This window comes from Pseudophryne corroboree, chromosome 3, assembly GCF_028390025.1.
Source record: "Pseudophryne corroboree isolate aPseCor3 chromosome 3, aPseCor3.hap2, whole genome shotgun sequence".
Taxonomy (NCBI): Eukaryota; Metazoa; Chordata; class Amphibia; order Anura; family Myobatrachidae; genus Pseudophryne; species Pseudophryne corroboree.
In genome coordinates this window covers 768,096,572-768,124,512 of record NC_086446.1, presented here as the reverse complement: position 1 = coordinate 768,124,512, position 27,941 = coordinate 768,096,572, and the positions used below count along the sequence as shown (strand labels likewise).

General features: G+C 45.7%; 1 protein-coding gene and 1 long non-coding RNA gene across 2 annotated transcripts; one reads left to right on the top strand and one right to left on the bottom strand.

Moving 5' to 3' along the window:
• Positions 1–459: 459 nt before the first annotated feature.
• Positions 460–27,819, bottom strand: LOC135056823 (uncharacterized). Its single transcript, XM_063962464.1, has 9 exons — positions 27,704–27,819; positions 15,547–15,708; positions 15,125–15,262; positions 12,560–12,799; positions 10,817–11,164; positions 7,884–8,126; positions 2,640–2,764; positions 1,248–1,315; positions 460–1,170 (listed from the first exon to the last, which is right to left on the bottom strand). Exons 1-9 carry the CDS (start codon positions 27,795–27,797, stop codon positions 1,137–1,139), a joined length of 1,452 nt encoding a protein of 483 aa, XP_063818534.1. The 5' UTR covers positions 27,798–27,819; the 3' UTR covers positions 460–1,136.
• LOC135056825 (uncharacterized) lies at positions 9,549–24,408 on the top strand. Its single transcript, XR_010244081.1, has 4 exons — positions 9,549–9,736; positions 10,528–10,704; positions 12,706–12,929; positions 24,299–24,408. It is a non-coding gene; the product is annotated as an uncharacterized LOC135056825 (long non-coding RNA).
• Positions 27,820–27,941: the final 122 nt, after the last annotated feature.

Genomic DNA, 27,941 nt, shown 5'->3' with positions numbered 1-27,941 from the left:
TATTACAATGTCACATCTTTACACTAAACTTCACTAGCGCAAAAGTATATTCTGGATATATAAGAGACAACTTAGTTTGAGGTATCAACACCCTCTAGACAAGAGGCCCTTCAGATTACCTATAGATCACCTTGGGGCACAACTAGGCCTAGAGGGGCCCCATACCAAAATGTTTACGCCCCCCCCCACCCTCCCTTCCGGGTCCTGATATCCCCCCCGGGTGGCTTCTCCTTAAGCAGCATGCTGCCATGAAAGAGGAAGCCGCTCACTGGGATCAGCAGGTAAGTGCGTGGCTGACCGCGTAACTGGGTGCACCGGGAGGGCCAGGCTTGGAGGTGGTTCCGTATCAGCCACACACCCCTGCACAGACTGTAGCTACTGCTACACCTATGAGCTCACCCGTACTTGCTCACTCTTCTTATAATGTATTAGGGAGACATAAAACACACTGGAGACAGTAGCATTTATTAAGTTATATATATTTCAGTATAGAGAATACTAGACTGGTGCTTTATACAAGAGAAGTGAATAGTGCAATCATCTGCTGATTCCAGCAGGTCAATGTACAACAGGATAATATACTGGCAAAATATGATGCAAAAGTTTCATGTAGTTTTGATTATTATAATAATAATAATAGTCTGCAGATCTTCATCATGAACATATTAGAGGAGCAATAGTCTGCAGGGCACTTACAGAGAAAATGTTCTGCAAACTGCAGGTCCCTGACTAGAACTGGATGGAGACAATATGGCGGGAGTCAGCCTGTCACAGAGAGAGGCAACAGACTGTGCAAGTCACTAGAAGGACTGGCTGAAAATTTATCAAGGGCCTATTGTGGGAAGCAGAGGAGGTGTGGCCAGTGTTGTGTGGGTGTGGCCAGTGCCATATGGGCGTGTACACCACCACACTCTCAGTCCCAGTATCTCCCCAAATACGTTAAAAGTAGAAACATTTGTGAGGAAAATATGAATACAATATTAACACCTATGACTGTGTGGCCAGCTGGGCGTCATAGTGCTGCCATGATGACGCTTATTTTTACGTGGATGCCTAGGGCTTTAGTCCCATCCGCCCCATTGCTACTCTGGCCACGAGGACAACTCCATCCATTGGTGCAATATTCTGCAGAACAATCAGATGTTCTCACTGAGCAGCTTGGGTGCAAATCTGAGAAAGAAAAGAATGAAAGTGGAGTCTGGGACTGGCGCAGCCGGGGGCTTATTCACATACAGTTACGCACTTACCCCTTACACTGGCAGCGTCTCTGCTGGTGCACGTTCTGTAACAGCCAGGCTCTGTACCGCGCCCGCCGCTGAAAAGACAACCAGCCGAAATCAGTACAGCCATAATCAGCGCAGAGAGAAACATCTGTCCCGCGACCATCAGGAGATGCACACACACCATTACACACACGCTCAGGGTAGTTGTTTATGAAAAACGCCCTGAGAAGTGCGGCAAGACCATTCGCGGGGTCAGAGCTTTCTCTCATCCTTGTATTCATCGCATTGTGGATTTGGGCGCATTTATCACATCCCGGGGCATATGTACTAAGTCGCGGAGAGTGATCAGGTGGAGAGAGATAAACTACCAACCAATCGTCTCCTGACATTTTTCAAATGCAGCCTGTAACATGGCAGTTAGGAGCTGATTGGCTGGTACTTTATCTCTCTCTCCCCTTTATCACACTCGGAGGCTTAGTATATCCCCCCATCCAAGGTGTGTATTGTGATAAATATACCCAATAGTCTGGGCAGAGGCAGAACTCTGGGAGGCAATGGAGTCATCTGCCGCCGGGCTCCTGCTCTGAAGGGGGGCACCTCTCCTCCCATTCTGTGACACCATTCAATTAAGTTAATTGATAGCTGCCGCTATCTCTTCAGTGTCCAACTTCCTCACTGGTCCCTGCACCTTACACATCACACCCTTTTCATTATGCTGAATGTACACATTTTACAAGTGTCATACCCAGGATTAGAAACCACAGCCTATTACACTGGAAGCAGACACCTTACTGATGAAGCTGTTTGCTCCTGTGTAGGAAATATGAGAATTCTAACTATATGAAGATACTTCTCTGACAATTACACGTAACTTCATAGTTAGAATTCTCATGCTTCCTCTACAGGAGCAAATAGCTCCATCAGTAAAGTGTCTGCTGTTAGTGTAACAGGTCATGAGTTCAAATCCTGGGTATGACTGCTAAGAAATGTGTGATTTAAAATAAAAGACAATTAAATGTATAAATACAGTATATAATTTTTTTTCAGAACACTACACACACACACACACACACACACACACACACACACACACACACACACACACACACACACACACACACACACGTGTGTATATATATATATATATATATATATATATATATACGCACATCTACATACATATATTTATCTTAATATAGTAAATAGGGGGGCACCAATATTTATCTTGCCTCCGGGCAACTGGGACGAACTTACGCCACTGAGTCTGGGGCTGATTCAGGCTTGGGAGCAAAGCAAGGGAAAGGAGTGACTTTGCACCTTGGTAAAACCATGCTACACTCCAGTCATCTCACAACTATGATCCCTCAGGCGGCGGCATGTTCAAGACATGAGGGCAGAGGAAGGTACAATACTCACCATCCTGCGACACCGAGCTGTCATAACAGTGATGGTCACCACAAATAACAACAGTACGAGGACTCCAACTCCGACAGTCACCCAGAACAGAGAGCTAGATGCATCGAGGAAAGCAGCCTGCACCTCTGAGGAAGGAACAAATAATTCTCATTATAGAATATTGAGGCACCTTAACATAGTAACATAGTTTTACTCTTATATTTTTTTTTATATCACTATAGTGAATGATTTACCCACCATAGCCCTGAATATCCTTATCCATTAGGAATTTATCTAGCCCATTCTTAAAAGCAATGACCGAGTCCGCCATTCTCTCAGGCAGTGAATTCCAAACACGTATTGTCCTTACTGTGAAGAAACTTTTCCGTCTCTGTGTACGAAATCTCCTCTCCTCCAACCTAAGCGGGTGACTACGTGTCCTCTGTGTTGATCTTACCAAAAACAAATCCCCGCTAGCTCTGTGTATTGACCCCTTTATATTTTTGTTAAATGTTAATCATGTCCCCTCTTAATATCCTTTTTTCCAGTGTAAACATGCCTAGCCTAGCATGCCTTTCCTCGTATTTGAGTGTCTCCATCCTCTTAGTCAATTTGGTCGCCCATCTCTGAACCTTTTCTAGTTCCAGGATATACTTTTTGTAGTATGTTGCCTATAATTGTGCACAGTATTCAAGATGTGGCCTCACTAGTGATTTATATAATGGGAGTATAACACTCTCATCCCTTGCATCAATCCCTCGCTTTATGCATGCTAATACCTTGTTTGCCTTATTTGCTGCATTACTACTTTGGGTACCAGAGCCGGCCCTAACCAATATGATGCCCTAGGCAAGATTTTGGCTGGTGCCCCCTAGCACCACCGCTGGTTCCGCCTCTGACCTTGCACCTCTTTCCCAGCACCATCACCCCTCACCCATAGCAGTCCTTATTTTGGTGTTTGTACCCCCTATATTTTAAATAGGAACAGTTTGCACATTTGGCGCACAGCCCAAAAAGGGGTGTGTTTTTGCTGGCATGGGGCATGGCCACATAATAGTAACCCCAATTCCAATTACGCCACACAGTACTGCAACTTTATTCACATTTGATCATGCGATAGTGTTCATAATTCATATTATATCCTACAGTAGTATCACTTTACCTTATAAATGGTACTGCTCACAGTAGAGCCCCTTATTCACATTACATCACACCCTATTGCTCTTTATTCACATTAGACGACACAGTAGTGCCCTTTCTATACACAACGCCACATAGTAGAGCACCTTATGCACATAATGCCACACATTAGTAATGCATTTATACACATAATTCCACACAGTAATGCCCCTTACACATATGAGACACATTATTAATGTCCTTATAAACATAATGCGCCTTACCCTTACACATTATGACAACCTTTATTAATGCCCTTTTACACATAATGTCCCTTACACATAAGCTGCACATTATTAACGCCCTTATACACATAATGACACACATAGTGCCCCCTACACATTTGCTGCACATTATTAGTGCCCCTATACACATAATGACACACATACAGTAGTACCCTTTTACACATATGCCGCACATTAATGCCCTTATACACATAATGACACACATAGTGCCCCTTACACATATGTTGCACATTATTAATGCATTTTTACATGACACACATAATGCTCCTTACACATATTCCGAACACTACTGCACAACCAACCCACTTACATGCACACAGCAATCACACTGCCACTAACACTGTAACCTCTGCCTCTGCTTGGATACAGATGTGTCCTCATAAATATTGCCTCAATGCTAACATCTGGCACCTTTTTTTTAATGAAAATGCGTCTTATTTGCATTGCTATGTGGCTAGGATGCACAAGCAGCTTTTACTGATTAAAATAATATGCAGCATACCTATATACTGTGTGAGACTGTGGCTGTATCTGCATATGAAATGCTACACACAGGATATAGGCATGCCGCATATCATTTTAATCAGCAGAAGCTGCTGATGCCCCTAGGCATATCAAATGCCCTAGGCAATTGCCTAGTTTGCCTATGCCTATGGCCGGCTCTGTTGGGTACTACTGCTAAGTTTGTTATCTATGTGAACACCTAAATCTTTTTTAGTACAGAATCCCCTAGTTTTTCTCCATTTAGTATGTAGGTAGTTTCTTTGTACTTGCTACCAAAGTGCATTACCTTACATTTGTCTGTATTGAACCTCATTCTCCATTTTGCTGCCTATGCTTCCAGTTTAAATAAGTCGTTCTGAAGAGACTCAGCATCCCCCTCCGTATTTATACCCTTACACAGTTTGGTATCGTCTGCAAAAATTGACACCACGCTCTCTAGACCTACTTCTAGATCATTTGTGAAAATGTTGAACAAGAGTGGTCCAAGTACAGACCCTTGTGGCACACCACTTAATACTTCAGTCCATTTCGAAAAAGTTCCATTTACCACCACTCGCTGCTCCCTACTATCCAACCAATTTCTAACCCAAGTGTATATTAAGCTTCCTAGCCCCAGTTCTCTTAATTTATAGATTAGTCCCATGTGCAGTACTGTGTCGAAAGCTTTAGCAAAGTCTAAAAAGATTCTTTACCCTGATCTAGGTACTAACTGTTTCATAAAAGCCTATTAAGTTAGTTTGACATGATCTGTCCTTCACAAATCCATGTTGATTCCTATTAATAACCTTATTGGCTTCAAGAAACTCCTGTATTCTATCCATTAAAATACCTTCCAGTACTTTCCCCACTATAGATGTAAGACTTACTGGTCTATAATTACCCGGTTCAGATTTACTTCCCTTTTTAATATCGGCACTACTTCCGCTATACACCAGTCTTTGGGAAGCATGCCTGATGTAAGTGAGTCATTGAAAATAAAATAAAGGGGTCTTGCTAGTTCGGAATGTAGCTCTATGAAAACCCTTGGGTGAATTCCATCGGGACCAGGTGACTTATTAATCTTAATTATTTTTTTTAATCGGTCACAGACTACTTCCTCACTTAAATAAGCATTTAGCAGTGGGGCATTATCATTGCTGAGGTTATGCATTAATCCCTCCGTCTGGTCCTCTCTTGTGAATACAGATGAGAAAAACTTGTTTATTTTTTCCGCTATGTTGTTATTGTCTGTGATTAGGATGCCCAACTTAACTTTTAAAGGGCCTATACTCCCCTTCTTTAATCTTTTGCTGTTGATGTATTTAAAAAACTTTTGGGGGTTTGATTTACTTTCCTTTTCTATTAGCTTTTCCGTTTCTATTTTAGATGCTCTGATTTCAGTTTTGCATACTTTGTTACAATCCTTATATTTCGGGAATGACTCCACCTTTCCATCCGATTTATACTTTTTGAATGCTCACCTCTTTTTGGCCATTATTTCCTTAATCTTTTTGTTAAGCCACATTGGTTTGGAATTATTACTCCTTTGTTTCTTGCCCAAAGGACGAAAGTTAAGAGTATAACTAGTGCGCAACTTTTTTAATACCTCCCATTTTGCTGTAGTATTCTTGCCTAGAAACAAAAGTTCTCAGTCAATATCCCTTAAAGCTTCCCTCGTCATGTCTAAGTTGGCTTTGCTAAAGTTTAGAGTCCTAGTTGAGGCTATATAGGGCTGTTTGTAAAAACTGATATTGAATGTGACTATATTGTGGTTGCTGTTTCCCATGGGCTCCCCTACTATAATATTTGATATAATTTGATATAATTTCCACATTGTTTGTTAATACCAGGTCTAAGATTGCATTGTACCTAGTTGGTTCCTCAATTAGTTGAAGTAAGTAGTGATCATTTAGCATGTTTAAAAACCTATTACCCCTAGCAGTATCACATGAATACATTTGTCCAATTAATCTCCAGATAGTTAAAATCTCCCATCACTATTACGTCTCCTAATCCTGCCTCTTTTTCGATTTGCATCAGTAACTATTCCTCATCAGACACATTAATATCAGGCGGCTTGCAGCATATCCCTATTAGTAGCTTTTTAGTTCCCTTTCCCCTGCATGCAATTTCTACCCATAAAGTCTCCACAGTATTCACAGTCCCATCGCGAATGTCTTCCTGTATATCAGGTTTTAAAACAGGATTTACATCAAATCAAACCCCTCCACCCCGTTTATTTAATTTGTCTTTCCTGAACAGCGTATAACCCTCCAGATTAACTGTGCAATGATGAGATTCGCCCCACCAAGTTTCAGTAATACCTATTATATCATACTGTTTGTTTGCTGCAAGACTTCTAGTTCCCCCTTTTTCCTTGTAAGGCTCTTAGCGTATTCTTACATACATACAATTAAGATAAGTATTCTCTCTTATGCTAGGAACATCATTTTCTTTATGCATTATTGGTGATCCATATTCATCGTTAATTAGTGTTTTGGTAATACCCTTGGTAACACCCTTGCCGGTTGCTCTTTCCCTCCCCCCTTCTCCATCCACATTCAGCTCACTACCTCCATCCTTAATATTCTCACTGATTGGCCCGTAGTTTCTAGCTAATCCCTCCTCCCAGGCACCTAGTTTAAAATCTCCTCCAACCTTCTAACCATCCTGCCCCCAGCACCGCTGCCCCCTCCTCATTCAGGTGTAATCCATCGTGACAAAAAAGATGGCGCCTGACTGAGAAGTCCACCCAGTGCTCCAGGAACACAAACCCCTCCTTCCTACACCAGTCTCTAAGCCACACATTTACCTCCCTAATCTCCCTCTGCCTCCCGTGGCACAGGTAATATTTTGGAGAATATTACCCTAGATGTCCTTGCCTTAAGTTTCTGGCCTAAATGCCTATAATCTTTCTTAAGGACATCCCACCTACCACTAACTTTGTCGTTGATGCCAACGTGCACCAAGACAGCCGGCTCGTTCTCAGCCCCTCCCAACAATCTTTCTACCCGGTCCACGATGTGTCGTACCCGAGCACCCGGGAGCCGACAGACGATCACGGTCCCGGTAGCAAATTGCCCTGTCTGTCTTCCTGATAATAGAATCACCACCACAATCTGACTAGGTACCTCTCTTTCTTTTATCCCATCTGTGCGCCGGAGGGACCGTTCCTGCGGTTGCTAGAGGGAACAGTCTCCTCCAGCTCTGTCATTTCTGCACTGCCATCCACAGACTCTTCGTCCAATCGGGCGAATTTATTGGGATTTGGTAGTTCAGAGACGTCCTGACTCCCCCTTTTTTTTCTTACCTTCTGTAAGCTGTGTTTAGTAAATGTACATGACAGCTGAACACTCACCAAGTATCAGATTAGCACTGGCCTTGCTTTCCGCTCCCACCAGTACACTGCAGGTCCAGTTCCCCACAGTCTCCGGCATAGCAGTGACTTCTTTGGCCAATGTACTTGTCCCCACTTGCCCACAGATCTCATGTCCTGTGTTTGTATGAGACCAGCAGAGCTTCCCGTCTGGGTCTATGCAGGTTACGTTACACAGGAGAGTAGCGGTGGAGTCCATCCTGACATCACTGGGTGACACAGACACTGAAAAAGACAGCTCAGTCAATGACGCCCGAACACAGCATACTATAGGAAATGGACCCTAAATGTAAGACAACGTATGACCTCAGATATTACAGACTGTCCGAATTCTGAAAAGAGCTAGAACCCCAGTATCACCCTGGACTGTATGCGAGTCCCAACAGAGGGCTCTGTCCTCAAAATGTCATTTACCAGGTTACTGTAAGATGCTCCCCCACATGTACCTTACAACAACAGTTTCTTATGAGGACATTTACTAAGTAGTGATAAGAGCGGAGAAGTGAGCCAGTGAAGAAGTTGCCCATGGCAACCAATCAGCATTGAAGTAACATCTATAATTTGCATACTATAAAATTATACAGAGCTGCTGATTGGTTGCAGTGGGCAACTTCTCCACCAGCTCACTTCTCCGCTCTTATCACTGCTTAGTACATGTCCCCCTTAGTTTAAAAAATCCTTTTGGATCACTGGTAAGTCAGAGTTAATCTGTTTTATGGATGGCAGAGGCAGTTTGGGCCATAGATGGCAGAAGCAGTTTGTGGCATGGGTGGGAGAGGTAGTTTGGGTCATGGATGGCAGAGGCAGTTTGGGTCATGGATGGCAGAGGCAGTTTGGGTCATGGATGGCAGAGGCAGTTTGGGACATGGATGGCAGAGGCAGTTTGTGGCATGGGTCGCAGAGGTAGTTTGTGGCATGGGTGGCAGAGGCAGTTTGTGGCATGGGTGGAAGAGGTAGTTTGGGACATGGATGGCAGAGGCAGTTTGTGGCATGGGTGGCAGAGGCAGTTTGTGGCATGGGTGGAAGAGGTAGTTTGGGACATGGATGGCAGAGGCAGTTTGTGGCATGGGTGGCAGAGGCAGTTTGTGGCATGGGTGGCAGAACCAGTTTGGGGCATGGATGGCAGAAGCAGTTTGGTGCATCGATGGCAGAGGCAGTTTATGGGATGGATGGTAGAAGCAGTTTGGGGCATGGGTGGCAGAGGCAGTTTGTGGCATGGGTGGCAGAGGTAGTTTGTGGCACAGGTGACAAGGTCAGTTTATGGTATGGATGGCAGAGGCAGCTTGGGACATGGATGGCAGAGCCAGTTTGGGGCATGGATGGCAGAGGCAGTTTGGTGCATCGATGGCAGAGGCAGTTTGCGGCATGGATGGCAGAAGCAGTTTGGGGCATGGATGGCAGAGGCAGTTTGGGGCATGGATGGCAGAGGCAGTTTGGGGGCATGGGTGGCAGAGGCAGTTTGTGGCATGGGTGGCAGAGGCAGTTTGTGGCATGGGTGGAAGAGGTAGTTTGTGGCACATTGACAAGGTCAGTTTATGGTATGGATGGCAGAGGAAGCTTGGGACATGGATGGCAGAGACAGTTTATGGTATGGATGGCAGAGGCAGCTTGGGACATGGATGGCAGAGGCAGTTTGGGGCATCGATGGCAGAGACAGTTTGGGGCATGGATGGCAGAAGCAGTTTGGAGCATCAATGGCAGAGGCAGATCGTAACTGCATCCCATCAAAGCAAACCTGCCTACTTTTGAAAAATAGAATCAGGGATATTACAGTAGGATGTGCCACGTAAAGCGTGTTGTGTCATCGAGTGAGCGTGTCATACTCTGCCCAAAGGGTGTGTCTAGCTCCACATATGGGCGTGTGTACGCTTAAATGCTTGTTGCTGCAAGATATTTCTATATAACATCAGAAACAACAATATATTTTGGGAAGTTTTGCAACTAACATTGCTGTCTGCAATACGGGGATTCTTGTTTGCAATGTATACTCACTGTGATATTTATTTTCTTCCCACTCAGCACAATGGGGGTCATTCTGACCCGATCGCATGCTGCAGTTTATCGCAGCGGTGCGATCGGGTCAGAACTGCGCATGCGCTGCCCGGGGTCGCTATGATAGCCTCTGCCTGCTTGACAGGCAGAGGCGTAGCTGTGGGGGGAGGGGGGGGGGGCGAAACGGTGGCATTTGGCCGCCGTTTCGTGGGCGCGGTCCGGCCAATGCAGGCGTGACCGGACCAAACGGGGGGCGGGCCGCAGCGGCTGCGTGACGTCACACGCAGCCGCTGCGGGCCGGGGAGCGATGAGTAGCTCCCGGCCAGCACGCTAAAGCTGCACTGGTCGGGAGCTACTCTTGAAGTGCAAAGGCATCGCCGCTGTGCGATGCCTTTGCACTTCTGTGGGGGGCGCGATAGCCCTGTGCTGGGCGTCCCCCCGCATGTCAGTGTGAATGATCGTAGCTGTGCTAAATGTAGCACAGATACGATCATCTCGGAATGACCTCCAATATACATGAGTAATGTGATGCCTATGCAATAAAGTCCAAGTGCAATTTGACCTTGTGTCATCCCTTAACATGTAATGAAATGTTGATTTTGGTATATTAAATGTTATTTTATTGTGAACACAGGACTTTACATACTGTATACAGATGAGCAGGCGGTGAGATTCCGAGAGTTCCCCCGGTAGGGAGAACAAGGAGTGTATGGAGGTGAGGATGTTGCCCAGGTGAACTGAGAAGCCCTCTGCTTTTAGTCATGCCTTAAATCCTGCCTTCACGTCTAAGAAACACACTGACAGACGTGGTGTAAGTGACCTTCCTTATCATCAACTGTAAATCATGGAAAAACTCAGTAGCCAACTAATTGTTTTACTGGCCAGAAATGTTTTACTGCTTGTACCTGGAGGCATCACCCTACCTGTGAGATTAGCCACACACACACGTGTCATCAGCGTCTTCTCTCGCGCGCCAGCCTTCAGAGTGATTGCCATCTCGTAATGACCACTGCTAGGGTTAGGAAGACAAACACTCAGGTTGTGCAGTTGCTCCGGTGGGGTCTTCTGGTCGCACTTTTGGTGCCAGCATGCAGCCTCCTGGGTGACGGTGAGTTTTTTAATAACCTTGGACTGGAAAGTGATGTTCCCCCCTGCTGCGCACACGTTATGAGGGGACAGAGGTTTTTGCTGCACCTTAAAGTTGAACAACCATGGGATAGTGATGGGGTGTTTCCCTGCCGTGTACACAATGGCCGGAGAAGGAAGAAGACCTGTATCAATGAAAACAGAGGGATAAAGGTGGATGGCAGCCGGGATATTAAGATGGTTGATAAAGCTGTGATACATGACTGCTGACATAAACGTTAATATATATATATATGACAAGAATGTATTGGGTGCACTGTCATCAGCAGCAGGTAAGGGATGGTCAAATCCCTATGTATGAAAAAATAGAAAATATACCAAAGTATACCAGCGCTGGCTGTTAAATGAATATATCAATTCAAGACGGCTTGTTTAAAAAGGTACCACATTTGTTCATATAACATGTTAAAATTCTCATAAATATATTCACAAAAAGGAGATATGCCACATAATAAACTCAGCCCGTGATCATAATGTCCAAATGCAAATTGACCAATAGCACACAATTTGGATAGGACACACTTGCAGATATTTATCCCAATCTCAAAGGGACGTTAATATTAAAGCACACCGGATAGTGTATCACCAAGATTCATCATAAGGTGAAATTTGCATTACCGGTTAGGTCAGAGCTGAAATTGCAGTCCCATGTATATCAGCTGAATGGATTCCTTTCAGTGATGTAGGGATCAGTTCTGCCAATAGGTGCTGGTAAAGGTCCCAAGAGTGCAGGCAAGTGGTGCAAATATCGCCAGTGGTGCAAGTTAGGTCCAGAAGCGGGCGTAGTGGCAAGCTAGGCTCAACGCGTTTCGCTGGTGCTACACATCCAGCTTCCTCAGCTCTGCTCCTGATATGAATAAATGTGGTACATTTTTAAACAAGCCGTCTTGAGTTAATATATATATATATACAGACATGGTTCCCTTCCAGTGAGGATGTCTAGTAGGAATTGGTGTCCAGGACTCTTCACTGCGGTTCACTCCGTGAATTCAACAGGCAGCCGGCCCTGCCAGGGGACCACCAAAGGGGTGCTGAGCAATGACAGCAGTGACTGCAGCACATCATTTATAAAATATGCTAAATCTGCATCCAATGTGCACACATCTGAGACGCCCACTTGCAGCAGTGTCTTAAGATAGTGCATTTCCGTCACTGTGCGTATTTAGACCCCACCATCGGTTGAACCATCAAAATCTTGCACTAGTTCTGTGGCAGGCACAGTTTCTCCATTCAGGTATGGTGTCCTGTGTAAGCGGCTGCGCCTCTTTGAATGAAGCCGCTTACCATAACACACCCAAATTGGCTTCACCATCCCTGTTACCTCCAAGGAATGCCCACTAAAATTCTTAGACTTCTGCACCTGATTCTGCGCTGCGTCTCCATATGCAGACAACTGGTTCACACATGCGCTGTCTGACTCAGAAGCAAGCGCAGACTTAAAACATTGTCCGTTTGCGTGCGACAACGACACTGCTTCCACCACTGAATCAGGCCCAAACTAAGAGCAGAGGTTACACTACCTTTAACTGTGATCATTGTCGTGCTCTTCACTTCATTTCCAGTATCGATTTTTATGCGGCATTCGAAACTACCGCTGTCTTCTCTTTGCACATTTTTCACCACCAGTTTGGAGTCCGTACTGATGTTCTTACCATCCTTCATCCAGGTGACTTGCAAACCAGAAATTATCTCAGGAGACGACTGAATAGATAATTCTAGGTCTTCTGACGAGATGAGTTCGGCTGAAGGGTTTGCTGATACTGAAGAAGAACAAAAAGATTGTTAATGGAGAATATGAAGTCTTAAATTGTACAAGTCCACTTGGAGTAACACCTTCCCTTTGGACGGCTCTCTGGAAGCCAGATGACGACATCTGCGCTGACCTAATAGGTAATCTATCTTAGCTGCAGATATGGTTTATGTATTGCGTGTGCGCTGTGGATTTCACAAAGGAGGGCCGGTTGCCAAAATATTCCTAGAAGGGAATAAACCTTGCACCCATCAGGGGGAAACACAGGATGTTTAGAGAGGGGTTTCCAAATGCTTGTTTTTAGAGAGCGGTTGTCGCCAGCCCATGTAGAGTGCATACTAGGCATGTAACAAGGTATACTCTGCCACATGCAAAATGCATTGCATGTATTACAGTACCCCAGACGTATGCAGGGCAGACGATCACGGTAAGCCACCTACCAGCTGCTGTCTGATCTCTCTGCATTGGTGCGCTGATTAAGCGCTAAGATAAACACACAGCAGACTTGGTAGGAGAATCGGCTGCCACTGGGCAGGGGAAGGGAGTTTCTGAGCAACTGGAAACCCCCACCCAGTGTATCCCCTTGATCATGGTTCAGCATTGTGAGAACTCTGTTAAACTTACTGTAGTTTTGTCACTTTACCTATTCCCCTATGTCCAACAGAAGGTTACATTTATAAAGCCATGCCATTAGTGATATGATCTTCAGTTGTGGTACTGTATAACCAGTGATGTGTGGTCAGGGTAGGCAGATCCTCACCTGTCATACTCAGTATACTCCAGAGTTTTGACTATAAAGATGAATAGACTAATCATAACTTATAAGTATAATCTTTGTATTATTCTGATCATTTTTATTGTCAAAACACCAACTTTACAGCGCCTTGTATAATGCCAACATGAAACGTCAGGATCATATATCTGTGTGTGTAAATCTGCCTCTGATACTAGTCAGTGCCTCCCTAGCCACTGACCTTACTGACTGTAATATATATAATCAGAGGCGGATCTTGCTACGGGCACACAGGATTTTTGCCCGGGGCGCCGCCTTTCAGAGGGCGCCAACGCCGTAGCAAGATCCGCTACTGGTGGTGCCCCCCGGTGCTGTGCTGTCACAGCTGTGCAATGCGCGATGCACCGCACGGCATTATGGGACCGGCACATAGACACTAGGGGTCATAATTGACCTCTAGTGTCTATGCTGTGCTATGGGAGAGACGTCATGTCTCTCCCATAGATCAGAGGTGCGGCCCCTGCGGCCGGAGATGAAGATGGAAGTAAGCAGCAGTCGGGAATCAGGAGCGGGGATGGTGAGTATTAATTAATTTTTTTTTTTTTTTTGTAAGCGGCACAAACGGGGGCACAACTCTACAGGGGGCACAAACGGGGGCACAACTCTACAGGGGGCACAAACGGGGGCACAACTCTACAGGGGGCACAAACGGGGGCACAACTCTACACGGGGCACAATCGGGGGCACAACTCTACAGTGGGCATACCTGACCATGTCCCTTTATGAAGCCACGCCCCTATTTTTGCCCGGGGCGCCACAAGGGCTAGAACCGGCCCTGTATATAATGTATGCACGCATACTTCCCAACAGTTCAAAAACTCATACATTGGCCTGCTTCCAAAAGAGGGCATGTCCTTGTCACATTGGGAGAGGGGGGGTTTCATGGTGCAAGTGGCGTGCATAGTGCTTTTGAAGAGTTTGACAATTTCCATCCTCCTCCCCTGATAATGGCTTTGAATTGCAGCATGCACTGGAAACGGGTGGTCTTCAGGTTGCCGAATGTCGGGATCCCGGCGCACAGTATACACGACCCCCCTGGAGGGAGAATAAATAGCGTGGCGCGCATAGTGCGCCACCGTGACCGCAAGGGGCTCATTTGCGCTCGCCACGCTGTCGGTATGCCTGCGGTTGGGCGCCGGTATGCTGGTCACCGGGAGCCCGGCCGCCAGCATACCTTACCACACCCACTGGAAACACCTGCACCATAGTGAGTTTGTCAAATCTCCCAGCGTTCCGGGTCTCGGGATACATTTCCAATCAGTGTGATAACTATTCAATTTTGAGTCAGTTACAACCAAGGCTCTGCTTCCTTCGTGTACCCCAACGCAGTTCTGGAATGCTATATTCGGTGGCTATGATAGGGAACTTAGATTGTATGCTCCACTACAGCATAATAATAATAATTGAAATGGGATTTGGATGATCACAAAGCCGTAAAATGCTAATAATGGGAATTCTGAATGCATGGTTTCCTAGCCGTCCTATTACACGATCCCACCACCCCAGTTTCTGCCGCACCTCACGCATTCCACCATTGCTCACCCTGGACCACAAAAAGTTCCACGGTTCGAACAGTATCCTTTCCTTTCTTGCAGGTGAAAGTGCCTGAATCCGAGAGTTTCACCTTAGTCACTTTCAAGTCATTTGTGTGGTGAGACGGGACTTTAAAGCGATCTCTATCTGTAAAAGGAATCATCAATAACACAAGATTATTATTACTATGTAGATACTGTATATCATGTATCTGTCATCACCACAAATAGTCTTAGTGGCATTTACATTCATCTGTCCAGCCCTTGGAGTGATTTAGGTACATAAACCCTACTACATAAAATTCCCTGTAATATCCTGTAAACATGCACTGTGAAAAATGTGTGGGGGAAGATGTACTGTAGACTGGAAGCCATGTAAATGTAATCTGCGTGGCTGTTTCTGATCATTACAATAGTTATTTGTTGTTTTACCTTGTATGCTAGCACCGAGACGTCTGATAGAATTTATGTATTTCAGGAGTAGAACATCATTCTTGAGCCACTGAATATCACCCTGGGTTTCCACATTACAAGGCAGCAATATATCATTCCCAGTCGCTGCTACTATCTTTTCAATGGATGCCAGAGACAGACCTGTAATACATTATTCTCGTCAGTAATATTCTCAGCTACGTGCACCAATCACACTTTTAATGGGAACAGCAAGTGAAGCATAAATAGGTTTGGTTTGGTGTGCATACATACATATACATATTCCCTGACACCCTGAAAGACAAAAAATATATATATATATTTGATAACTCTTTAACATCGATGGCAGGAAACCATCTGGTTCTCCCCCATCGATGGTAAAAGTAGTTAACATCGGTCATAGACCATCGATGATTTTGAATCCCTAGCTTAGCGCAGCTCCATTGTAACCAATGATGGGAACTTTGCAGTCTGCGGTAGACCGCAAAGTTAATTGGGGTCACTCTTGTGGGTGACCGCAAAGTTCCCATCATTGGTTACAATGGAGCTGCGCTAAGCTACATTCTAACCAGTGCGCTCCTCCTGATTGACAGGGCAGGAGCGCACAGCCAATCAGGAGAGCGCCATGACGTGGTGCTCCCTGATTGGCTGCTGGGACCTTCACTGACAGAAGTCACGGGGGGTCCCGGCATTCGGGTAAAGGGGTTCCATGTGTAAACATGGAACCCCTATAGTTGCGTGGCTCGGGTTTTTCGTATTTTTTGTTTTTAACAAGTCCCTGGATTATGTTGAAAAAGAAGAGGACAGATCCACACTGGATTGTTTGTAAGTATAATTTTATTTTTACAGATAAACAGTGGATTCTACATGGACAAGTGGACGTGAATCGCAGCGTTGGAGGTAGGTAAGTATGTGAGTTTGTAAGTGTGTGTAATTAAAATTTTACTTTCACGGTGTGTGTCTACTGGTTTTTTTGGGGTATTTTTTTGTAGTAGAACTACAGGTACCAGCAGGCCCGTTCTTTCACTGCATGCTGGTACTTGTGGTTCTCCAAGTACCAGCTTGCGGGGAAGGCTTTCTGGGACTTGTAGTTCTCCTACAAAAAACAATATTCTATTTTCAACACAAAGGCTATCAGCCTCCCATCCACCGCCCACGGATGGGGGGGACAGCCTCAGGCTTCACCCTTGGTCCTTGGGTGGCTGGAGGGGAAGCCCCTGGTCCTTGGGTGGCTGGAGGGGGGGACCCCTTGATTTAAGGGGTCCCCACTCCTCCAGGGTACCCCAGCCAGGGTTGACTAGTTGAGGGGGGGTAATGCCACGGCCGCAGGGACCTATATAAAAGTGTCCCCCGGCTGTGGCATTATCTCTCTGGCTAGTGGAGCCCGGTGCTGGTTTAAAAAATACGGGGGACCCCATACATCTTTTGGCCCCCGTATTTTTTGAACCAGGACCAGACGCAGAGCCCGGTGCTGGTTGTTTAAATATGGGGGGACCCTCTACGCAATTTTCCCCCTGTATTTTTACAACCAGGACCGGCTCAAAGAGCCCGAGGCTGGTTATGCTTAGGAGGGGGGACCCCACACAATTCTTTTCAGTGATTTTAAAGGAAAACAGACCCTTTCCCACAGATAAGCATGCACGGATCTCACTGATCCGTGCATGACTTTCCAAACACGCCAGGAAAAAGCAGATCTATTTTTTAGCTGCTTTTTTTTACGATTTGAAAAAAAAAATACGACCGCAATTGACCATTCCCTGACAAACACCAAAATACAAATGAATAGTAAATTCCCGTGTTGTATGAACAAACAGCCGCGTTTGACCGATGGTCTATTCATTCGTATTTCTGCCCTCTGCCGTGAAAACCATTACGAATAGAGACAACACTGCCGAGATTTGTGCTTAGTAAATTCCCGTGTTGACACTTTGAAAGAAAAAAAAAAAAACTCGGACAAAATCGTGACTTTAGTAAATAAACCCCTATATCTGCAAGAGATAGAGAACGGAGGACATTTTATATGGCTGTAGTGACATAAAATTCTGAATAGCAGGCTGAATGAAGCAGCTGTGATAAGTGGAGGTATCCATGGTAACAGTGGGCCTATGAGTTGACTGAGGAATCTGGTGATGGGAGGGGCTTAGCCGTTATAAGGAGAGGACTGAATAGGTTCTCCCTCTTTTCCTCAGTGAAAATTGAACAGTGAAGTGCTCTGCGTTTGTTTTGTACTGAACTGTGTATTATTTCTGAATTTGTGGTATTTTTTCTTCTTATTTCCTTTCAATCTTTACTAATCTTTAATCTTTTCAACCCCCTTTTATTCTTTGACTTTTGCTTATCTATCTTTCCTATCTTCTAACATGCCGAGGCCCAGTCGTGCTGTGCGTCCCCCTGTTCGTTTGATTGAAAGCGGGGAAAGGGACGCTGCTGTTTTAGTGTCAGGGAGGGGGCAGCAGCTGTCAGCGCAAACACGGAGTCAGGCTAGGAATAATGTTGGTAATGCTGCCGCCAGGGGTCGGGCTCGACCGCCTGAGAGGCCTTTGGCGGGCGAAGCTGCGTCACGCAGAGGTTGGGTCAGCAGCGCGTCTGTGCCACAAGCTGTTGGTTTTACTCGAGCGTTGGGAATCGATTCTACGGAACCAGTTACCGTTAATACTATGTCGCGAAGTGTTGGGGCTATGGTGGAGTCGCGGAGCGGGGTGTTGAGGAGAATAGTAACATCCCGGGGAGTTACCTCAGGAGTGCATGTGCCGGAGGTACGCTGCGGTCGCCCCGTGGGCCCGCGGGGGTCCGTGGCTGCCAGAGGTGGTCGACGCAGTACTGTTCTTTCTAGAGGTGAGCAAAATGAAAGAGTAACAACGGTACAAGAGTTGGTGCAAGGAGAGGGAGCACCTAACAGAGGAATTAACAGGGGTCCGGTTAGTGCAATAGATAATGGAGTTGACACGGTTGTAGCGGGCCAGCGCGCGGGCACATCAGGTATTAGAAATGCTGGAAGGCAGCAAGGAAGGCCCGTCACTGGTAATATTAGGGGTAAAAAAGGGGCCCCTGAGGTACATAGTATGAGGGACACAGTGCCGGGGAGGTCATACGCTGATGCGGTGCGTTTTGGACGTAATGGCGCTGGATTCAACTCGTCTGAGGTAGCGTCTATATGCACCTCGGTTATATCAGCACTGGTCCCGGTGCTGACCGCTAATAACACTGAAAGGAATTTTTTTGGAGAACAGAATCCCTCCGGTTTGCAGAGGAATGGCGTTTGTGATTTAGGGGCTGCTGTTTTACAGGCAAGAACGGGTGGAAGTAATAGGGGCAATATGAATACTAATGAGTTTCTGGTAGATGTTTCTCCTTGCATTTCTACAGAGGAGTCCTTTGCAGCCCCTGAGGTGCAGGAGGATTCTGGGGAATTGGCGGCTGTGGTAGAGTCTGCCCTGGACAAGGGAGGTCTTTATGGTGTCGGATGTGCACCCTGCAGTGCGCCAAAATGATGCAGTGGCTAGCTCAGGTAACATGGGCGCAGTTAAAGAAAAACCATGCAAGAAAAAAGCGTCCCAAAAGCGTAAGCATAGGCGCAGAAGTCATAGGGATTCATCTACTTCTTCCTCCGAGTCCTCATGTTCATTTGATAGCAGGTGCAGTGGTTGCAAAGAAAGACATAAAAGAAGGCGCAGACACAGTAGCTCCAGCATGTCCTCGGAGGAGGGTCCCGAGGATTCTTTGCAATGCGCCAATACTGCAGTGTTGAGAGAAATACGGCCCAGAATTAGGGAGCGGATTAGACAGGGAAAATTTGCGAATATGTTTGCTTTAACTAGTAAAGCGAAAAAAGCATTAGAGGTGGCTAGAAAGAAATCAGGTATAGGTGAGGAGGCTTATAAGTCTTACTCTAATTGGCAGAAGGGCATGCTTATCTTTGCAGCTTGTTATTTGGAATCCAGGCCTCAGGAGCACATGAATATAATTAAATATATGTATCTGCTCCACGAATTGGCCAGATCTGGGCGCGGAACAGCATGGAGGTCCTATGATGAGGAGTTTCGTAGAAAACAGAATGGAAAGGAAATCATAGATTTTGGTAAAAAAGATGTGGAAATTTTTGTAGATGTTACTCAACCTCTTAAAAGTGGTTCAGAGGGTCTGGTTGAGAAGCGAGGTAATTCCAGTAACAGATGGATGGTGGGTAAGAATCGTTCAGGCAAATGTTATGCCTTCAATAATAGTCAATGTACCCTAGGGTTCAGGTGTCGTTTTCGGCATGTTTGTATCCGCTGTGAAGGAACCCACCCCATTAAAAACTGTCAGCAAACGGCTAGTGGGAGAGGTAGTTTGCACAAGCAGCAACAACGAATTCCGGCAACTGCTGGGCCTAAGTAGGGCACCTACTCCAGTGAAATTGGACAAATTATTGCATTGGTTGGATCATTATCCAAATAGACAGGATTCCGAGTTGATAAGGTTAGGTTTTTCAAAGGGTTTTCCGTTGCCTATTAAAGGCCAAGTAAAATGTGGTCAGGTTTGCAATTTACGTTCGGCTCAAGAGTTCCCAGTTATTTTAAAAGAAAAAGTTGATAAGGAGGTTGCTTTGGGTAGGATGGTAGGTCCTTTTAGTTGCCCCCCATTGCCTGATTTAATTTTGTCCCCAGTTGGAGTTGTTCCAAAAAAGACTCCGGGTAAATTCAGACTAATTCAGCACTTATCATTTCCAAAAGGGTCTTCAGTGAATGATGCAATTCCTGAGAGTTTGTCCATGGTAATTTATCAGTCTTTTGAGGATGCTTTAGCCATGGTGAGATCATTCGGTAGAGGGGCTTTGATGAGTAAAATTGATATAGAGTCGGCCTTTCGGCTGTTACCCATTGATCCAGAATTTTTTCGTTATTTAGTTTTCTGTCTGAATGACGGTTTTTATGTTGATAGATGTCTCCCAATGGGTTGCTCTATATCTTGTTCATATTTTGAAAAATTCAGCAGTTTCTTGCATTGGTGCATTTCCAAAAATTCAGGTCAGTCTGGAATTGTTCATTATTAAGATGATTTTTTGTTCATGGGTCCAGCCGGATCTGACATGTGTGGCAATATTTTATTAAATGCTTTGTCATTGTTGAAGGAATTCGGGGTCCCAGTAGCTGAGGAGAAGACTGTAGGTCCCACATCGGTGTTGACTTTCTTGGGAATTGAAATTGATACCATGGAGGGTTGCTGTCGTTTACCCAGGGAAAAAATAGACAAGTTAAAGGGAGAGATAATTGTGGCATTGGCAAACGGCAAGTTGATGCTGAAACAAGCTCAATCATTATTGGGGTCTCTCAATTTTGCTTGCCGAGTTATACCCATGGGAAAGGTTTTCAGCAGGAAGTTGGAGAGAGCCACAGCGGGTGTCAAAAAACCCAGTCATTTTATAAGATTATCCAAAGAAATTCGTAGGGATCTACACATTTGGGAAGAGTTCCTGGCCACCTTTAATGGTGTTCTCATTTGGCAGTCCATACCCATTTCTAATGTTGAGTTGCAATTATTCACCGATGCAGCAGGTTCTACGGGTTTTGGAGCATTCTTGGAGGGTAGGTGGTGTGCTTCCCCATGGCCAAAAACTTGGTTTGCTGAGGGACTCACTAGCAACATGTTACTATTAGAATTATTCCCTATCATGGTTGCTCTGGAGTTATGGCATGAGGTCTTGACCAACTTGTCAGTAGTTTTTTGGTGTGATAATTTGGATGTAGTTCACGCGATTAACAGTCATAGAGCTTCCGGCCTTCCTGTTCTGCGATTGTTGGGTCAGATAGTGTTGCGCTGCCTTCAATCAAATATAAGTTTTTGCGCTAGGCATGTTCCAGGCATTGGAAACGGTGTGGCAGATGCGCTATCGCATTTCGAGTGGCGCAGGTTTAGGGTGCTAGCTCCATTTGCGAATGTATCTGGTGACCCTTGCCCGTCTTATGCCTGGCAGGTGATACGCCCGGATTGGAGGGCTTAGCTCTGCGATCCTTGGCTCCTTCCACCCTACGAGGGTACAGAAACGCTATGGGAGAGTGGGAGAGATATGTCCGTTTGCATCAGGACCAAGGTTAGACTGATTATGCAATGTTATTGGATTACGTTTGGGAATGTTTTAGAGCAGGCAGGTCAAGAAGGTTTGTCACACGTTTACTGTCTGCTCTTTCTTATTTCTTGAGACTTGATGGCCGGCATGATTTTACTAAATCTTTCTTTCTAGCAAAGATTCTTAAAGGATGGGCTCGAGTTATGCCCCCTGAACAAGATGCACGAAGGCCAATAACCATTCCAATATTGCGGCGCATGGCGGTCGTGTTGCATGATGTCTGTGCATCTGATTACGAAGCACTCTTATTTAAATTGTGTTTCGTCATGGCCTTTTTTGGGGCTGGTGTCAGCTTCGAAAACAGCGATGTCACCTATGCTTCGTGAACATGTGTCACTGGAAGATGGAGGCTTATGGTGCAAAGTACAACGTTCCAAAACGGACCAATTAGGTAAAGGTTTTTGGGTTGTTTTGAGATGTGTGGACGACAAAGAGATTTGTCCTGTGTCCTTGTCGAGGGTTTATGTGAAAACAAGGACTGATATGCCAGGTCCATGGTTGCAGCATTTGGATGGTATGCCGGTGACTCAATTTCAATTTAGATGGGTGCTGGAACGTTGTATTTGCACGATGGGTTTGCCGGTATCGAGATACGGTACCCATTCGTTTCAGATAGGTGCGTCGACAGCAGCAGCCGCTGAATGCTGTTCGAGCGGGCAAATTAGAGCTCTGGGGAGGTGGAAGTCTGATGTATTTTGGAAATATATCAGGTTTTGACCTGTTCTTTTTAAAAAAAAAAAAAGTCAGACTTGAGGTTTCAGCCACTCGCCATATTTGGGGGTCTTGAGGAATTTTTTATCCTGTCAAGTGCCTTAAGCCTCGGGGTTCATACCCGCTTGGCAGGTGTGTTTTTTGCCTCTCGTCAAGTCTGATCCCCCTTAACTAACCCCCTTTTGTCATCCCCGCTTCAAAAATTCTCACCTTAGAGGCCAAATTAAACTATTTCATAAATAAATAAATAAAACCATTTTAGTAAGTTTATAATGGGATGTTTTTGGGTAATGTTGTTGCAAGATTTTAGTGTTATGGGTTTTTGTACGATAAGGTTCTGTGAATGCTTTTGTATTTTCAGATTTGCGCTTGGACGAGTGTCCAATTTGGATTATGGGGCACTCATATGTTTACTATGGTGTGGAGTGCCTTCAGTCCCCTGAAGCTAATCTGATCAGATGGATCGGTGTGAGGGGACTTCGCTGGGAGCAAGTCATGCCCCTGTTTTGGCAACAGTCGGAGAGGTCGGGATACCCGCTGAGGGTGGTGTTCCATGTTGCTGGAAATTATTTGACCAGAAGGACTGGTCTGGATCTTCGTAAAACTATAGTTAGGGACTTAGTTAGTTTGCAGAACAGGTTGTGTTTTCTGAGTGTGGGATAGTCGGACATTATCCCTCGTTTGGTTTGGAGAGATGCGGACAGACCGGCTGCCATAGAGTTGATCCGGCGCCGGATCAATTCTGTGGTGGGCAGGGCTGTTAGTGAAAATTGGGGGTTTGTGGTCCCACATCCCTCAATCTCAGTTTCTGCCCCTCTTCTTTACATGGCCGATGGTGTCCACCTGAATTTGAGGGGTATGGAAATTTTTATGGAGGATTTGTTGTTCGCGGTTTTTACTCAGGAATTTTATTGATAGGTAGGAGAATTTTAGGAGTAGTAGAATAGTTTTAAGGTAGAGGTATGGTGGCGGGGGTTTCGTTGAAACTGTGGCGGGTTGGGATGGCCTGAAATTGTGGCTGTAATTTAAAGAGTTTTATAGGTGCTCAGGAGATGTGAAGGTGGTGGAGTTTGATACATTACGGGGCCGGAGTTCCATCGGACCAGGTGGGCTTCGGTCTTCGGTGGAGTTGGTACACACCTGAGCACCTTTTGGTTGGGAGTTGGGGAATACCTTGGGTGGAGAGTTGGCCACGGTATTCCCGATAAAGAGCAAGTAACACAAGGGGTGGCAAATGGCCCATTATGCCCCCTTGTGATGTGATGGGGGCTGGGCTGAAATTGGGCCCTTAAAACCCCCCTTGTTATGCGATGGAGGCTGGGCTGAAGTTGGGCCCTTGCCTCCTCTTGTGTTTTGGTCAGCCACAGTTAAAAGGTTTAAAAGGTTAGAATAAATAGGGACGTTATTTAAATAGGCCGTCCCTCCTTGCCACCATACCATTTGTTTAATAAAAGCTGACAATTCTATTGGCAAACATTATTCTGGTGTCAGTGTCAGTTATTTCTTTTATGGATGTTGGTGTATGCGCATGAAAGAAGAACAGTCTATGATAGACATTTTAGGTGTTCAAAATATACTATTGAGTGCTGAAGATAATTGTGCTATTAAAGTGGAACTGTATTCACTGTGCCTTATCATTGGAAAGTTGACGCTATTGTTCTCTGGAATCAAGAAAGCACTAGATGCCAGTTCTGTTAACTTTGCCTATTGTGGATTCCAAGTACAGGCAAGTAATAGGACAGTGACCACCCAGCAAGGGAGTACTCCAACAAAATAACTCTGTGTTCACTGTAGAGTAAATGACTGATCAGTCGGGTGTTTTACTAGTCTGCTCAGTAATAATCTGTTTTGCTATTTTATTTATATATGTGTTATTGAAAAGATTATTGTAGATTACAGTGTATTGAAGTAACTGAGAAATTATTTTTTCCACAGTTATTGACAAAATATTTCCACTCTGACATACTTTACACAGTCATGAGTGGAGAGTGAACAGGTGGAACATGGGAAGGCTGCCCTGTAAGCTGTCCTACTTAGTAAATATGTATACAGAATTAAAAATAAATGCAATGTCATTGTTCATGGCTTGTTTTATTATTGGGTTATGATATTAAACTACCAATTGTTAAAATGAGGGATTATAATCAAACAATAAAATAATAACATTACGACACGGGGGTGGCCTATACTGTTGTGCCTAGGGGGCGCCCTAATCCCTAAATCTGCCCCTTTATACAAGTGGAGCCGCGCTCATCTGAGGCGGCTCCATCGCAAACGAGCACTCACATTCAGGGCGCACAGACGGAGACGCTCTCCATTCAAGTGAATGGGGCGCGCCACCGTCGCGCGCGCGCCTGGCCAGACGGGGATGCTCTCGACGATAGGCGCGCAGAGCCACGACTAACGTGGCTCCATCTGTACATTGTTTGTGAGACTCCAGGAGAGAATTAAATATATAGACATGTCTTCCTTGTATGGAGATCCATAAATGCAAATTGTGTAGGCACAGAGGCGTAGCCAGAACTCTAAGGGCCCCATAGCAATATTTTGAAGGGGCCCCGTCCCAAAGTCCCAATGCTTCTAGAGAGACTCCTCTCCACAACAAGTGCCTAAGTTAATGTTATGCCCCATAGCTGACCCCTAGTTCATTTTATGAAGCATAACAGTGCCCTAGTTCACATTATGTCACCCTGTTGGGCTGCCAGTACACATTATGCAACACAGTGCCCCCAATTCACATTGTGCCACATTACATTGCCCCAGTACATATTATGTATCATAATGTCCTCCAGTTCATTTTATACCACATTACAATGAGCTGATCCAGGGGCATAATTAGATATATTGCAGGCCCCAAGGCAAATATTTGTAAGGACCCATACCTATCACCCAATGGTGAAATATGTATATAACACATATAACTGTGACAGGGAAGGTGGCCCTTCTCAGCTCTGGGCCCCATAGCAGCTGCACTCCCTGCACCTATGGTAGCTACACCCTTGTATATAACACATGTAACTGTGACAGGGAAGGTGGCCCCTCTCAGCTCTGGCCCCATAGCAGCTGCACTCCCTGCACCTATGGTAGCTACACCCTGTATATAACACATGTAACTGTGACAGGGAAGGTGGGCCCCTCTCAGCTCTGGGCCCCATAGCAGCTGCACTCCCTGCACCTATGGTAGTTACGTCCTTGTATATAACACATGTAACTGTGTCAGGGAAGGTGGGCCCCCCTCAGCTCTGGGCCCCATAGCAGCTGCACTCCCTGCACCTATGGTAGCTAAACCCTTGTATATAACACATGTAACTGTGATAGGGAAGATGGGCCCCTCTCAGCTCTGGGCCCCATAGCAGTTGCACTCCCTGTACCTATGGTAGCTACACCCTTGTATATAACACATGTAACTGTGACAGGGAAGGTGGCCCCTCTCAGCTCTGGGCCCCATACCAGCTGCACTCCCTGCACCTATGGTAGCTACACCCTTGTATATAACACATGTAACTGTGACAGGGAAGGTGGGTCCCTCTCAGCTCTGGGCCCCATAGCAGCTGCACTCCCTGCACCTATGGTAGCTACACCCTGTATATAACACATGTAACTGTGACAGGGAAGGTGATCCCTCTCAGCTCTGGGCCCCATAGCAGCTGCACTCCCTGCACCTATGGTAGCCACACCCTTGTATATAACACATGTAACTGTGACAGGGAAGGTGGCCCCTCTCAGCTCTGGGCCCCAAAGCAGCTGCACTCCCTGCACCTATGGTAGCTACACCCTTGTATATAACACATGTAACTGTGTCAGGGAAGGTGGGCCCCTCTCAGCTCTGGGCCCCATAGCAGCGACACTCCCTGCACCTATGGTAGCTACACCCTGTATATAACACATGTAACTGTGACAGGGAAGGTGGGCCCCTCTCAGCTCTGGGCCCCATAGCAGCTGCACTCCCTGCACCTATGGTAGCCACACCGTTGTATATAACACATGTAACTGTGACAGGGAAGGTGGCCCCTCTCAGCTCTGGGCCCCATAGCAGCTGCACTTCCTGCACCTATGGTAGCTACACCCTTGTATATAACACATGTAATTGTGACAGGGAAGGTGGGCCTTCTCAGCTCTGGGCCCCATAGCAGCTGCACTCCCTGCACCTATGGTAGCTACACCCTGTATATAACACATGTAACTGTGACAGGGAAGATGGGTCCCTCTCAGCTCTGGGCCCCATAGCAGCTGCACTCCCTGCACCTATGGTAGCTACACCCTGTATATAACACATGTAACTGTGATAGGGAAGGTGGTCCCTCTCAGCTTTGGGCCCCATAGCAGCTGCACTCCCTGCACCTATGGTAGCCACACCCTTGTATATAACACATGTAACTGTGACAGGGAAGGTGGCCCCTCTCAGCTCTAGGCCCCAAAGCAGCTGCACTCCCTGCACCTATGGTAGCTACACCCTTGTATATAACACATGTAACTGTGTCAGGGAAGGTGGGCCCCTCTCAGCTCTGGACCCCATAGCAGCTACACTCCCTGCACCTATGGTAGCTACACCCTGTATATAACACACCTAACTGTGACAGGGAAGGTGGCCCCTCTCAGCTCTGGGCCCCATAGCAGCTGCACTCCCTGCACCTATGGTAGCTACACCCTTGTATATAACACATGTAACTGTGACAGGGAAGGTGGGCCCCTCTCAGATCTGGGCCCCATAGCAGCTGCACTCCCTGCACCTATGGTAGCTACACCCTGTATATAACACATGTAACTGTGACAGGGAAGGTGGGCCCCTCTCAGCTCTGGGCCCCATAGCAGCTGGACTTCCTGCACCTATGGTAGCTACACTCTTGTATATAACACATGTAATTGTGACAGGGAAGGTGGGCCCCTCTCAGCTCTGGGCCCCATAGCAGCTGCACTCCCTTCACCTATGGTAGCTATACCCTTGTGTCAAGAATGAACGTGAAGTTTTGGTTTCAGGTCTCTTAAGAAGTTAATACATTTAAATGGCAAAATATATATCTATATATACACTGTTCTACTGCACTCAACACTCTTATATCTGGGGGGCCTATGGTATGTGGCCACGTTATTAAAACAAAAAATCACAGAAGCTCTGTACTCACCATACTCCCAGATGTATTTTCTATATGCTTTATAAAAAGGGAATGGTAGTTTTGACGGTTGCAACAATTTGTTAAACTGACCAACTGCACCAAAGTCTTCTCCATCTGGCCAGTTTTACTCTAACACTCAGAAACACGGCAAGACTCTCCTTGATCTATAAAATCTTTGGGTCAAAGGCAATAGTTATACGACACTACTTATCCACTTCACACTTACGTGTCTGGAAACACAGGAGGTAAATGCTCAATATCCATAATTTCTCCTTCATTTCTAAAGGTCGAAGTCGACTTTGCCGCCTTAAACGTTTCATCTGGACCTCGAATATGTTTGAAGATCTGTGGACAAGATACATAGTAAATAACTGCTCAGCTCAAAACAAAGCTCTGATATTTCAGTATAGGTCGTCATGCAGTCAGGTGTATTCCAGACAATTGGTGGGTACGCAAAACACAGA